Source organism: Scyliorhinus torazame, chromosome 27, assembly GCF_047496885.1.
Source record: "Scyliorhinus torazame isolate Kashiwa2021f chromosome 27, sScyTor2.1, whole genome shotgun sequence".
Classification (NCBI taxonomy): Eukaryota; Metazoa; Chordata; class Chondrichthyes; order Carcharhiniformes; family Scyliorhinidae; genus Scyliorhinus; species Scyliorhinus torazame.
In genome coordinates this window covers 6,698,075-6,713,174 of record NC_092733.1, presented here as the reverse complement: position 1 = coordinate 6,713,174, position 15,100 = coordinate 6,698,075, and the positions used below count along the sequence as shown (strand labels likewise).

At 54.4% G+C, this 15,100-nt stretch overlaps 1 protein-coding gene across 1 annotated transcript in view; it reads right to left on the bottom strand.

Moving 5' to 3' along the window:
* The window catches only part of ppan (peter pan homolog), a 122,402-nt gene that overhangs the window by 57,798 nt on the left and 49,504 nt on the right, over nucleotides 1-15,100 (bottom strand). Inside the window, 1 exon segment of the mRNA XM_072490976.1 lies at nucleotides 4,338-4,475. Within this exon segment, the coding sequence (XP_072347077.1) occupies nucleotides 4,338-4,475 (138 nt within the window).

Sequence of the window (15,100 nt, the reverse complement as noted above, 5' to 3'; positions counted from 1 at the left end):
GGGCGAGAGGGGAAAGGGGGGGCGAGAGGGGAAAGGGGGGGCGAGAGGGGAAAGGGGGGGCGAGAGGGGAAAGGGGGGCGAGAGGGGAAAGGGGGGGCGAGAGGGGAAAGGGGGGGCGAGAGGGAAAGGGGGGGCGAGAGGGGAAAGGGGGGGCGAGAGGGAAAGGGGGGGCGAGAGGGGGAAAAGGGGGGGCGAGAGGGGAAAGGGGGGGCGAGAGGGGAAAGGGGGGCGAGAGGGGAAAGGGGTGGCGAGAGGGGAAAGGGGGGGGGCGAGAGGGGAATGGGGGGGCGAGAGGGGAATGGGGGGGCGAGAGGGGAAAGGGGGGGGCGAGAGGGGAAAGGGGGGCGAGAGGGAAAGGGGGGGCGAGAGGGGAAAGGGCAGGCGAGAGGGGAAGGGCGGGCGAGAGGGAGGGAAGGGGGCGAGAGGGAAAAGTGAGGGGGGCGAGAGGGAAAAGTGGGGGGGCAAGAGGGGAAAGGGGGTGCGAGAGAAGGAAGGGGTGCGACAGGGGAAAGGGGGTGGTGAGAGGGAGGGAAGCGGGGCGAGTGAAAAGGGGGAGGTGAGATGGGAAAGGGGGAGGTGAGATGGGAAAGGGGGGGCGAGAGGGGAAAGGGGGGGGCGAGAGGGGGAAAGGGGGGGTGAGGGGGGACGGGGGGGTGAGGGGGGACAGGGGGGGGTGAGGGGGACAGGGGGGGGTGAGGGGGACAGGGGGGGTGAGAGGGAGGGAAGGGGGGGGCGAGAGTGAAAAGAGGGAGGCGAGATGGGAAAGGGGGGGCGAGAGGGGAAAGGGGGGGCGAGAGGGGAAAGGGGGGGGAGAGGGGAAAGGGGGGGCGAGAGGGAAAGGGGGGGGCGAGAGGGAAAGGGGGGGGAGAGGGGAAAGGGGGGGGGAGATGGGAAAGGGGGCGAGAGGGGAAAGGGGGGGGAGAGGGGAAAGGGGGGGAGAGGGAAAGGGGGGGAGAGGGGAAAGGGGGGGCGAGAGGGGAAAGGGGGGGGAGAGGGAAAGGGGTGGGAGAGGGGAAAGGGGGGGCGAGAGGGGAAAGGGTAGGCGAGAGGGGAAAGGGTAGGCGAGAGGGGAAAGGGGGGGTGAGAGGGGAAAGGGGGGTGAGAGAAGGGAAAGATAGAGAAAGGGAAAGAGAGAGAGAGAGGGAGAGAAACAAAGGGAAAGAGAGAAAGAGAAACAAAGCAAAGAGAGAAAGGGAAAGAGAGAGAAATGGAGAGAAAGGGAGAGGGAGAAAGGGAAAGAGAGAGAAAGGGAGAGAGAAAGGTTAGAAGAAAGGGAAAGAGAGGGAGAGAGAGAGAGAGAGGGAGAAAAGCTGGGCGGCACGGTAGCATTGTGGATAGCACAGTTGCTTCACAGCTCCAGGGTCTCAGGTTCGATTCCGGCTTGGGTTACTGTCTGTGCGGAGTCTGCACATCCTCCCCGTGTGTGCGTGGGTTTCCTCGGTGCTCCGGTTTCCCCCACAGTCCAAAGATGTGCAGGTTAGGTGGATTGGACATGATAAATTGCCCTTCGTGTCCAAAAAAGGTTAGTAGGCGGGGTTACTGGGTTACGGGGATAGGGTAGAGGGGCTTAGGTGGGATGATCCCTCAAGGGCCGGAGCAGACCCGATGGGCCGAATGGCCTCCTTCTGCACTGCAAATTCTATGAAATTATATGAAAAGGAAAGAGAGGGAGAAAGAGAGAAAGAGACAGAGAGAGAGAGAGAGGGAAAGGAGAGAGAGAGAGGGAAAGGAGAGAGAGAGAGGGAAAGGAGAGAGAGAGGGAAAGAGGAAGGAATGATGGAGAGAAAAGGAAAGGAGTGAGCGAGGTGAACATTGTTGAGATTTCCCACACTCTGTATTCCAAAAAACTCAGAGGCCATTAGCAGCAGTTTGTTTATTAATTTGTGGATTTTGTTGTTGAAATTCCCCGGGGCTGGTTATCGACAGTGACTGAGTACACAGAGTATTGAAGATTATATCGAGGCACCTCACAGAGCAACATGCTGTTTGAAGAAATGTTGAATCCTTTTGTACTGTTGTTAATTGTCTAAATTGAATTGTTTTGTCCCCAGACTGTGTGCGTGACGTGGAATTGTCAATGCAGAAATCCCCAGAGGCAGTCTGCTCGCGAGACATGCTGATGGGACAAGTCTGCTTTCCCTGCACTCTGCCGCTTCCAATGTCAAATGTTTGTAATGTACTTTACAAAGTATGAATAAAGTATTTTTGGGGGAATTGTGGTTTTTTTTGTCATAGAACAGACAGTGCAGAAGGAGGCCATTCGGCCCATCGAGTCTGCACCGACCCACGTAAGCCCCCACTTCCACCCTATCCACGTAACCCAATAACCCCTCCTAACCTTTTTGGTCACTGAGGGCAATTTATCAGGCCAATCCACCTAACCTGCACGTCTTTGGACTGTGGGAGGAAACCGGAGCACCCGGAGGAAACCCACGCAGGCATGGGGAGAACGTGCAGACTCCGCACAGTGACCCAGCAGGAATCAAACCTGGGACCCTGCGCTGTGAAGCCACAGTGCTATCCACTTGTGCTACCATGCTGCCCTGTACTCAGCTGTAGTCAATGCTGAGATTCAAAGGCATCCCCTTAAAGGGAGGCAGTGATCTGTGCTCAGCACAACTTGGGAGTTTAGCCCTTGGGAGCAGGCTATAGAAATCGCTGGCAAGATCAGCTCAAGCTGTCGTCTCCTATTGGGTCGGTCACAGTCCGAATGGACACGGGTTGACTTTGGCCCATTGGACACATGGTCATTCTCATCCCAAATAGTCGCTGCTCACAGCCGAGGCGATTGTCGCCGGGTCCGAACACACCATTGTGGTGATATGCACCACTGTAAACACACAAGGGTTAATGTAACTATACCAAGACTAGGTAAAACACTAGAGGGAGCACCAGAGACATCATGACACACAGATATTCAACCAACAGGTCAGTAAGATAAGGCACCAATGGGCAGTCAAGACACCAGAGGTGACACTACCACAAGGGGGCTACCATATAAAAGAGGGCACACATGTTCTTTCTCTTTCCATAGGCGACACTCAGAGAGACAGGGGCAGATCAGGAAGCATCACACCCACCGCATGGATTAGAGAAGGACTGGTTAGTTAGACTGAGTTACTATAGCAAGGTCAGCAGGAGAGTCGAACCCAAGTAGGAGAATTGTTAACTGTTCAATAAATGTGTTAAACCTATCTCCAAGTCTGAACATTCCTTTGTCAGAGTATACACCTAGGAAGCAGCTTATGCTACATGAAGAAGCAGAACACAACAGTCATTTCCTGAGCACCATGCTCAGATTCACAACTGGTGAGGCCCTGAGGCCAAGGGTTGGGCTCCACCTGGAGATCTCAGACTGTTGGGACAATATGACACTGGGAAATCGGAATAGCTGCAACTGGATGGGTTAATCTCTTAAGCATCCTTCATTAGTGTCTGTTTCTAAACAGTACATTCCCCGATGAGCAGAATTGGGAAACATACTGGTATTTCGCCTAACTAATTGAGCAAACAGAACATGTGCAGCTTTCTATCAATGATGAGAGTGCGTGTCACAACAGCAATGTATCAGCTTGGGGGTTCAGATGCTTTTGAAGCAGGTGCTGTGAACTCTGTCACACGGCAGGAAACCTTCACTCCATCTAAGGTCTCTTCCAGTGAGAGCTCGAATTTCAAATGAAGCACCCATTGGTTTTCTGTGGACGGGTAAGCTTGAGGTCGGGCGGCACAGTGGCACAGTGGTTAGCACTGCTGCCTCACAGTGCCAGGGACCCGGGTTCCGGCCTGGGTGACAGTGCGGAGTCTGCACGTTGTCCCCGTGTCTGCGTGGTTTTCCTCCGGGTGCTCCAGTTTCCTCCCACAGTCCAAAGATGTGCAGGTTAGGTGGATTGGCCATGTTAAAATGCCCCAGGAAAGCAGAGGGAGGGAAAGTAGAGAGAGGGAATGCAGTGAGAGAGAAAGCGGAGAGAGAGAAAGCAGAGAGAGAGAAAGCAGAGAGAGGGAAAGCGGAGAGAGGGAAAGCGGAGAGAGGGAAAGCGGAGAGAGGGAAAGCGGAGAGAGGGAAAGCAGAGAGAGGGAAAGCAGAGAGAGGGAAAGCAGAGAGGGGAAGCAGAGGGAGGGAAAGTAGAGAGAGGGAATGCAGAGAGAGAGAAAGCAGAGAGAGGGAAAGCGGAGAGAGAGAAAGCGGAGAGAGAGAAAGCGGAGAGAGAGAAAGCAGAGAGAGGGAAAGCAGAGAGAGAGAGTGAGAGAGAGAAACTGAGACGAATAAGAAAGATCCAAAGGGAAGACAGCCACATTCTCCTTTCACCGAATGATGAGTGTGTCGGACAGGTTATTACCGTATTCACAGATCTGTTGAAGGTCACAGATAATGCGTAAAACTTTGTTGATCTGATCACAGCGATGCTTATTCTGCAAGGCACCCTGTGACAGTGGATATGCAGCATCAATGTAGGTGAGGTCAGACAAGTAGATTCCTGGAACAGACAAACAGCCAGAGTTCAGAGACACCAAGCTCGGGGTTTCTTTGTGAAATGCAAACCTTTTGCCGTTTGTTAAATTTCATTTGGGTGAAGAGGTGAAGCTCTTTCCTCTAATTTGGTAATTTATCAGATTAAATCAGGGGGGATGTGGCTCTGCAGCGATTCTAATTCAGAAGTACTTCAATATGAAGTATTTTGGAATATCTGAGGTTGTCAAACAGCCAGGGACATGGGTTGTCATGTGGATCAGTAAAGCTCCCTCAACACGGCCTCCGAAATGTGGATTTGCCTCAGGAAGGCTGTTCCCACTGCCCGATTTCCCAGTTCGACCTCCTACCGAAGTCAGCCCTGCAGATTAGAGTTTGAGAGAGTTGAATCCACGTTTAAAAGTATTAATTTGAGACTCTCCCTGACGGCACAGGGTAGATGCTTGTACCATCTGCCCAAACTATGCGTTTGGGATGGGGGCATCTCTGGCTAAGTTCGCAATTATTGCCCAACCTTAATTGCCCTCGAGAAGGTGGTGGTGAGCTGCCTTCTTGAACCACTGCAGTCAGTGTGGGTAGTGACCTGTTCCTGAGCAGTCGACACAACCATGTATCTTGTTGGGAAAGTTCAGAGGGGCAGTTAAAAGTCCACCACATTGCTGTGGGTCTGGAGTCACATGTAGGCCAGACCAGGTAAGGACGGCAGATTTCCTTCCCTAAAGGACATTAACAAATGTAGATGACGAATCTTGAATTTCATGATTATTAATGAGATTAGCATTTTGTTCCCGATTTATAAATGCCCCCCAGCTGCCACGGTGCATTTGAACACATTTCCACGGAGCATTAGTAGCACTGTTGCTTCACAGCGCCAGGGACCCGGGTTCAATTCCCTGCTGGGTCACTGTCTGTGCGGCGCACGTTCTCCCCGTGTCTGCGTGAGTTTCCTCCGGGTTCTCCGGATTCCTCCCACAAGTCCCGAAAGACGCACCGGCGACTAGGAGATTTTCACAGTAACTTCATTGCAGCGTTAATGTAAGCCTACTTGTGAGAATAAAGATTATTCATTAGCCTGGGTCTCTGGATTGCTAGCGCAGTGATATGATGCTACCTTTCCCCCTGGAGTGATAGAATTAACCTTGCCTTTGGCTCTGTCGATACAAAAAAAAGTTATAATGACCAACAAAATTCTATTAAAATGGAGGTTGGCAATGTTTCAAAGGTAAAAGTGAATCCAGACAGTTAGGAACTCAAAGTAAATGTGATGCTACCACCCAACTGGAGTCTTGGATCAAATTTATTCCAATGTCTCAACTAGGGGCTTCTGGGTATTCTTTTTTAAAATAAATTTAGAGTAACCAATTTTCTTTTTCCCCCAATTAAGGGGCAACTTAGCGGGCCAATCCACCTCCCCTGCACATCTTTGGGATGTGGGGGTGAAACCCACATAGTCACGGGGAGAATGTACAATCTCCACAGTGACCCAGGGCCGAGATTCGAACCCGGGTCCACAGCGTCGTAGTCCCAGTGCTAACCACTGCGCCACATGCTGTCCCAAAATAATCTTTTTTTTTTATTGTCACAAGTATGAAGTTACTGTGAAAAGCCACATTCCGGCGCCTGTTCGGGGAGGCTGGTACGGGAATCGAACCCGCGCTGCTGGCCTTGTTCTGCATCAGAAACCAGCTATCTAGCCCACTGAGCTAAACCAGCCCAACGCTCCTGTGTATTCTTTCAACATTTTTCTAGTGGGACTTTCAGGGAGGAAAAATCCAAAATGGAAACATTTCCAAATGGAAGTTGGCAATCAGGAGACGTTATGTCAAAGGTCACCCTGGCTCTGGGCCAGTGCCATGTGACTTCCTTCCTGTCCCGTCCCCAACGTCTCTCTTCCAACCCCTCGGACCGTCCACTCCAAACCAGATCCATTTGTTCCAACACCAAGCAATCGTCCAGGCGGTCGATTACTGAGCTTCCCTGCGTGCAGTACGCGTGGGGAGAGGGAGGGGCAATTCATCAATATCATCGCAGGAAACTCCCTTCGCCATCAGTAACACTTCTGCAGAAGCGCAGCAAGGACTCAAAACGCTAACTCTGTTCACCGGCTGAGCTTTTCCTTCATTCACGGCCTGAAAATCCCCCCACACTCCATACTTGAAAGTATGAAAGAATTTACATTTATAGGCAGCACGGTGGCGCAGTGGTTAGCACTGTTGCCTCACGGCACCGAGGTCCCGGGTTCGACCCCGGCTCTGGGTCACTGTCCGTGTGGAGTTTGCACATTCTCCCCGTGTTTGCGTCGGGAACATCAGAAGATCCAAAAACACCTGACAGCCAATTAACTATTTTTGAAGTGTCGTCACTGTTGCAGTGCCAGGGACACAGCAGCCAATTTTCACACAGCAAGGTCCCGCCAATACCATACTCATTGCATAACTTAGCTTAGTGATGTTGGTGAAAAGATAAAGATTCCAGTGTACTAAAAACAAAATACTGCGGATGTTGGAAATCCGAAGCAGGTCTGGCTGTGTCTGCAGAGAGAGAAACAGGTTTAACGTTTGGCGGCCGTGTGGTTCCTCGTCAGACTTCATTCAATATTCCAAATCGCAATCTGGACAGTGACGGCCAGATTGAAGGCTGGACTGTCTTCAGCAATGGAAATGGCCGGTTGCACCCCCCCCCCCCCATCTCCAAGCAGCTACTTAACCGCAAGCCTGCAAATGAACTCACCCCATCCACCCTGCTCTGGCCATGGTGGGGGGGGGGGGCGGGGGCAATGTGTGGACCCAGATACGGGGACAGATAGCCAAGAGCTAGGGCAAAGAGGTAGGTTAAGGAGTGTCATAAAGGACGAGAGGGATTCTGAGAAGCAGAGAGAGGCATGGGGAGGGAATTCCAGTAACATACAGGATGGAGTGATTCCCAGACACATGGTTATAGCGTCCACTTTCAACGAGAATATTAAAGAAAGGTTCCTGCTGATTCCCGAGTGGATAAAGATCCTCCTTGAAGCTGACCAGCCGCTCTGGACCTTCTCAGCCTCTGAATCACTCGGTACAGTAAATAAACGGGACATGGCTGGTTCAAAACAACTTGATTTACCAGCTATTGTTTAGACGTGAAGGCCACTGACCTGAATGTGTACTTTTAAAATCTGCTCTCTCTCATCCGTTTTGATGATGGCCGATAGCTCAAAGCTCAGTAACCTCACCCGTATTTGTGAATTCCTTTCACTTCTCCACCAGAACACTGCACCCCGTGCCCACTCCCCCCCCTCCCGTCCCTCCCGAAGACACTGGCTCATACCCCACAGAATGAGAGGGTGAGAGTGCACAGATATGGAGCCACCCCAACATGACCCCTTCGCCATCTGCATTCACCGGATAGGAGATCAACCCTGGGAACTCGGGACTAAATTCTTCTGCTTCAGCTCCAGGGTAAGTGAAGCCAGTTTTAACAGCCTGGTCCTGTCCAGACCAGAGAACATCCATCTCGTTCAACCCCACCTCACATGGTGCATTCTGCCTTCGAGGATATGGAGGATCGCACCAATTCCTTGCTTTGGCCACGAGGGAAATACTATTGCCCCCCACCCCCACCAAAACAAAATCTCAGAATATTGTGCATCAGTGAGTGTGGTGATATGCATCACTGTAAACACACAAGGGGTTAATGTAGGGACACTGCAACTAGGTAAACACTAGACGGAGCACGAGAGACATCATGACATGCAGACATACAGCTAATGAACACATAGAATAGAACATAGAACATAGAAAATACACAAGACACCCAGGGGTGACACTACCACAAGGGGGCAACCCATATAAAAGGACAGGGCACACATGCTCTCGCTCTGTTCCACAGGCGACACTCAGAGAGAAAGGGGCAGATCGGGAGCATCACACCCACCGCATGGATTAGAGCAGACTGGTTAGTTAGACTGAGTTACAAGATCAGCAGGAGAGTCGAACTCAAGTCGGAGAATTGTTAACAGTTCAATAAATGTGTTAAACCGATCTCCAAGTCTGACCCTTCCTTTGTCAGAGTACACATCAAGGAAGCAGCTTCTGCTCCATGAAGAAGCAGAACACAGCAGTGAGTACCATGCCTTCGATACATAAACAGCTTTCACACTTCCTCAATGGGTGCAGTGTTGAGTCACGCAAACCAGGAAGCTCCCAGGTTCAGGCCATCATGTGTTAAGTGCTTTGCAGATGGCGAGACTATTACACAGGACGTTGGCGGTGGCCCTGTGCGGCACTCTCGCACTCTCTCTCTCTCTCTCTCGACACAGCCCATGTGTTCAAGGCACGCTCCAGAACAAAGAAACCCGAGCACTAAGCCCAGCCTGTGGAACACTTTCAATTGAGTCATTAACCAAGGTCCTTATGTGGCCTTGCCAACGCATGTAAAAGGCTCCTTTTGTGCTAAAGAACACACGGGTTCTTCCCAATGCCTTGTCCAATATTTATCCCACAACCAACATCACACTGATGCGACCATCAATTCACACGAGACACAGAGTTGAAGTGAACAGTGGCTTTAATCAACTAGGACAGTGCCTGCCTGCGACTGCTCTGCACTGAGAGCCGCCTACAGGGCAGCTGCTCTATATACCTCACCTCAAGGGGGCGGAGCCAGGGGCACCAACATGATACAATCAGTGTAGTACAGTACAATGGTCCATAGGTGGAGCCCACATGGCAACACGTGATACAATGTAATACAGTGGTGAATGGTTAGTACAATACGTTCACCACACACACAAATCTCAGCGTTAGGTCTGTATTAACTGACAATGATCCAAACTGACTTCAAAGGTTTGTTTTAGTTTCTTCCATTCACTGGCAAGTTAAAGAATCAAATGATATGAAATGAAATGAAAATCGCTTATTGTCACAAGTGGGCTTCAATGAAGTTACTGTGAAAAGCCCCTAGTCGCCACATTCCGGCGCCTGTTCGGGGAGGCTGTTACGGGAATTGAACCGTGCTGCTGGCCTGCTGTGGTCTGCTAAGCCAGCTATTTAGCCCTGTGCTAAACCAGCCCTCCCTGCCGGGTTTGTCGTCGGGGTTGAGAGCTGGACACGGTGAGTGAATGATGGAGATCAGGATAATGACTGTCCTTTTGGATATTGATTCTCAGCCAGTGTGTCCCACCCTCTCCCACCCTCTCCCACCCGGGTCCCACCTGGGTCCCACCCGGGTCCCACCCGGGTCCCACCCTCTCCCACCCGGGTCCCACCCTCTCCCACCCGGGTCCCACCCTCTCCCACCCGGGTCCCACCCTCTCCCACCCGGGTCCCACCCTCTCCCACCCGGGTCCCACCCTCTCCCACCCGGGTGCCACATTCGCCCACCCGGGTCCTACCCTCTCCCACCCGGGTCCCACATTCTCCCACCCGGGCCACTGATGTTGAAGTGACAAATAGGGCCTGTTTTAAAACCCCTTTATTTAGTTTATTGGGTTCATCTCCTCTCATGACCAACACCCCCCCCCCCCCCCCACCTTTTCCAGAAAGTCTGGTGAGAGCAGAGTCAACTGAGGCTGCAAGGCCCTCCCCACTCAGTCAGATAGTGCACACCGACTCCCCCCCCCCGCACACTCCCCCCCACACCGACCCCCCCGCACACGGACCCCCCCCGCACACTCCCCCCACACAGACCCCCCCGCACACTCCCCCCACACCGACCCACCCCCCGCAAACTCCGCCCACACAGACCCCCCCGCACACTCCCCCCACACAGACCCCCCTACACAGATAACCCCCGCCCCCGCACAATCCCCACCTCCCAGATACCCACAACCCCACACAGACCCTCCCTATACACATACCCCCACCCCTACACATTCTGCTTCCCCCCCACAGACCCCCCAACAGATACCCCTGCCCCTACCCCACCCATACCCCCACACACACTCAGACCCCCCACACACCCCCACCCCGATCCCCACACAGACCACCCCCACACTGACCCCACCCCCCCGACACCACCCCCACCCACCCCAGCCCCCCCAGACCCCACCCCCACACAGACCCTACCCCCACACTCACCCTCCCTATACACATACCCCCACCCCTACACATTCCGCTTCCCCCCCACAGACCCCCCAACAGATACCCCTGCCCCTACCCCACCCACACCCCCACACACACTCAGACCCCCCCACACAGACCACCCCCACTGACCCCACCCACCCAGACCCCACCCCCACACAGACCCTCCCTATACACATACCCCCACCCCTACACATTCCGCTTCCCCCCCCAGACCCTCCGACAGATACCACTGCCCCTACCCCACCCATACACATTCCGCTTCCCCCCCAGACCCCCCGACAGATACCACTGCCCCTACCCCACCCATACCCCCACACACACCCAGACCCCCCCCACACCCCCCCACCCCGATCCACACACAGACCACCCCCACACTGACCCCCCAGATACCCCTACCCCATCCCCACGCAGACCACCCTACAGCCCCCACACAGACCCCACCCCCACAGACCCCACCCACACACAGACCCCACCCCCACAGTGACCCCCACCTCACACACAGACCCCATCCCTAGATGTTCCCACCCCACAAAGCTATCGCCATCCCCACATACATACCTCACCCCTAAACAGACCCCCCCCCTCCCATCACACACACACACCCCACCCACACGCTGGTTAGAGACATGCCTGGTTTTAAGAAATAAATAGTAAATCCGGTGGTATGTATTAGGGGTAATACGGTACACCACGTGTCGACAGGCTATTGGTGGAGGGATGCCAGGTCCTGATAGGATCTGCCACCTACTGGACTCCACCCAGAAATGCCGGTATAAGAACCCAGCTTTTCCCTCCATTTCCCTCAGCAGCTGCATTCTGTAACCACGCTGCTGGGGATAAAGTTCTGCTTGATAAAGCCTTCAATTGACATTACCTCAACCTGCCTCGCGTCATATTGACGGTGCTACAATTTATTAAGCAGAATTTAAATTGAAGAAAACGACGTGGGAACATGGAGCTCCGAATCACCCCGGAGTGCCTGCGCATCGCACCCCAAGCAGCTAACTCGACCTCTATCTTCAAGCACTGGCTGGTATGCTTTGAGCGCTACCTCCGAACGGCCCCCGGCACACCGACTGACGAACAAAAGATGCAGGTCCTCTATTCCAGGGTGAGTCCTGACGTCTACTCCCTTATCGAGGACGAGGACGGTTTCACCGGTGCCATCGCCGCGCTGAAGGATATCTACATCCGGCCCGCCAACCAGGTTTTTGCTCGCTACCAGCTCGCTACACAACGGCAATTTCCTGGGGAAATCGCTGGACGAGTTTTATAACGCCCTGCAGATCCTGGGTCGAAACTGCAACTGCCTGGCGGTAACAGCGAATGAACACACAGAGCTCCTGGTCCGCGATGCGTATGTGGCAGGTTTGGCCTCTTCCCAGATCTGCCTGAGGCTTCTGGAGAAAGAATCTCTGGGACTTACAGAAGCTCGGGCCCTGGCGGCATCCCTCAATGTGGCCTCGCATAACGCCCTCGCCTACGCCCCTGACCGCACTACAGCCCCTTGGGCTCCGTGGATCTTTGCTGCGGTCGACTCTCCGCCACCCCCGCAAACCTGCGCGGCCAAAACACCAGACCAACCGGGGGGGGCCCCTCTGCTATTTTTGCGGCCAGCCAAAACACCCTCGGCAGAGCTGCCCGGCCCGCGCGGCTACCTGCAAAAGCTGCGGGAAGAAGGGCCACTACGCGACGGTGTGCAAGTCCCGCGGGGTCACCGCTATCTCCGGGGAAGAAACGGGACCACAGACCCAGCCCGCCCAGCGATCCACGTGCGACCAACGGACGCCGCCATTTTGGACCCCGGACGCCACGAGGGAGAGATGGGCGCTGCCATTTTGTCCACCCCCGACCGCGCTCGATCCGTGGACGCCGCCATCTTGGCTGAAGGACCCCGACACAGACAGCCACATACTGCCTGATTACGATGCTCAACTTCAACAACCACATCTGGCTTCGACGACCCTCGACCAGCCACGACCCCGGACGCTCCAGACTGCAACCACTACAGTCCTAGTGAATGGCTACGAGATGCCATGTCTCATCGACTCTGGGAGCACGGAGAGCTTCATCCATCCGGACACGGTAAGGCGCTGTTCCCTCGTAATTCGGCCAAGCACCCAGAAAATTTTCCTGGCGGCGGGATCCCACTCCGTTCAGATCACGGGGTTCTGCATCGCTAACCTAACGGTGCAGGGGAGGGAGTTCCGAAATTACCGGCTGTATGTCCTCCCCCATCTCTGTGCGCCCACACTTCTAGGGTTGGACTTCCAATGCAACCTCCAGAGTTTAACATTTAAATTTGGCGGCCCTACTGACACTGACTGTCTGCGGCCTTGCGACCCTCAAGGTTGAACCGCCTTCCTTGTTTGCGAACCTCATCCCGGATTGCAAACCCGTCGCCACAAGGAGCAGACGGTACAGCGCCCAGGACCGAGCATTCATCCGGTCCGAAGTCCAGAGGCTGCTGAAGGAAGGCATCATCCAGGCTAGCAACAGTCCCTGGAGGGCCCAGGTGGTAGTCGTTAAGACCGGGGAGAAGCAGAGGATGGTCATCGACTATAGTCAGACCATCAACAGGTACACTCAGCTAGATGCGTACCCTCTCCCCCGCATATCCGACATGGTCAATTGGATTGCACAGTACAAGGTCTTTTCCACCGTGGACCTCAGGTCCACCTACCACCAGCTCCCCATCCGTCCCGGTGACCGCAACTATACTGCCTTCGAAGCAGACGGGCGGTTATACCACTTTTTAAGAGTTCCATTCGGCGTCACGAACGGAGTCTCGGTCTTCCAACGAGAGATGGACCGAATGGTTGACCAGCACGGTTTACGGGCCACGTTCCCGTATCTCGACAACGTCACCATCTGCGGCCACGACCAGCAGGACCATGACGCCAACCTCCAAAAGGTCCTCCAGACCGCTAACGCCCTGAATCTCACTTACAACAAAGAAAAATGCGTGTTCCGCACCTATCGTCTAGCCATCCTGGGCTACGTAATGCGTAATGGAGTGATAGGCCCCGACCCCGAACGCATGCGCCCTCTCATGGAGTTCCCTCTCCCCCACTGTGCCAAAGCCCTGAAACATTGCCTGGGCTTCTTTTCTTATTACGCCCAGTGGGTTCCACAATACGTCGACAAGGCCCGTGCGCTAATCCAGTCCACTACTTTTCCCCTGTCGACAGAGGCCCGCCAGGCCTTTAGCCGCATCAAAGCGGATATCGCAAAGGCCACGATGCGCGCCATCGACGAGTCCCTCCCCTTCCAGGTCGAGAGCGACGCATCGGATGTAGCTCTGGCGGCCACCCTCAACCAAGCGGGCAGATCCGTGACCTTCTTCTCCCGAACCCTCCACGCTTCAGAAATCCGCCACTCCCCAGTGGAAAAGGAGGCACAAGCAATAGTGGAAGCTGTGCGACACTGGAGGCATTACCTGGCCGGTAGGAGATTCACTCTCCTCACTGACCAACGGTCGGTTGCCTTCATGTTCGATAATGCACAGCGGGGCAAGATCAAGAACGACAAGATCTTGCGGTGGAGGATCGAACTCTCCACCTACAACTATGAGATCTTGTATCGTCCCGGAAAGCTGAACGAGCCATCTGATGCCCTATCTCGCAGCACATGTGCCAATGTACAAGTGGACCGTCTACAAGCCCTCCACGAGGACCTCTGCCACCCCGGGGGGTCACTCGTTTCTACCACTTCCTTAAGGCCCGCAACCTCCCGTACTCCGTCGAGGACGTCCGAACAGTCACCAGAAACTGCCAGATCTGCGCTGAGTGCAAACCACACGTTTTCAGGCCAGATAGAGCGCACCTGGTTAAGGCCTCTCGCTGGTCCCCACTCTTAAAAAGTGAACGCCTCAGTTTGGATTTCAAAGGCCCCCTCCCCTCCACCGATCGCAACGCGTACTTCCTGAACGTCGTTGACGAATACTCCCGTTTCCCTTTCGTCATCCCCTGCCCAGACATGACAGCGCCCACGGTCATTAAAGCCCTCGCTACCATTTTTACACTGTTCGGTTTCCCCGACTATATCCATAGCGACAGGGGGTCCTCCTTTATGAGTGACGAACTGCATTAATTCCTGCTCAGCAAGGGCATAGCCTCAAGCAGGATGACCAGTTACAACCCCCGGGGGAACGGGCAGGTAGAAAGGGAGAATGGAACGGTCTGGACGGCCGTCCTGCTGGCCCTCCGGTCTAGGAGTCTCCCAATTTCCCGCTGGCAGGAAGTCCTCCCGGATGCCCTTCACTCTATCCGGTCCCTGCTGTGCACCACCACGAATCAAACGCCTCACGAGCGCCTCCTTCTCTTTCCTCGGGAGTCCTCCTCTGGAACGCCACTTCCCACCTGGCTAGCAGCTCCGGGACCCATTCTGCTCCGGAAACATGTGCGGGCACACAAGTCAGATCCGTTGGTGGAACGGGTGCATCTCCTTCACGCCAACCCGCAATATGCCTATGTGGAGTACCCCGATGGCCGACAGGACACGGTCTCCCTGCGAGATCTGGCACCCGCCGGAGCTACCCACACCCCCCCAACGCCAATCACCACCTCCT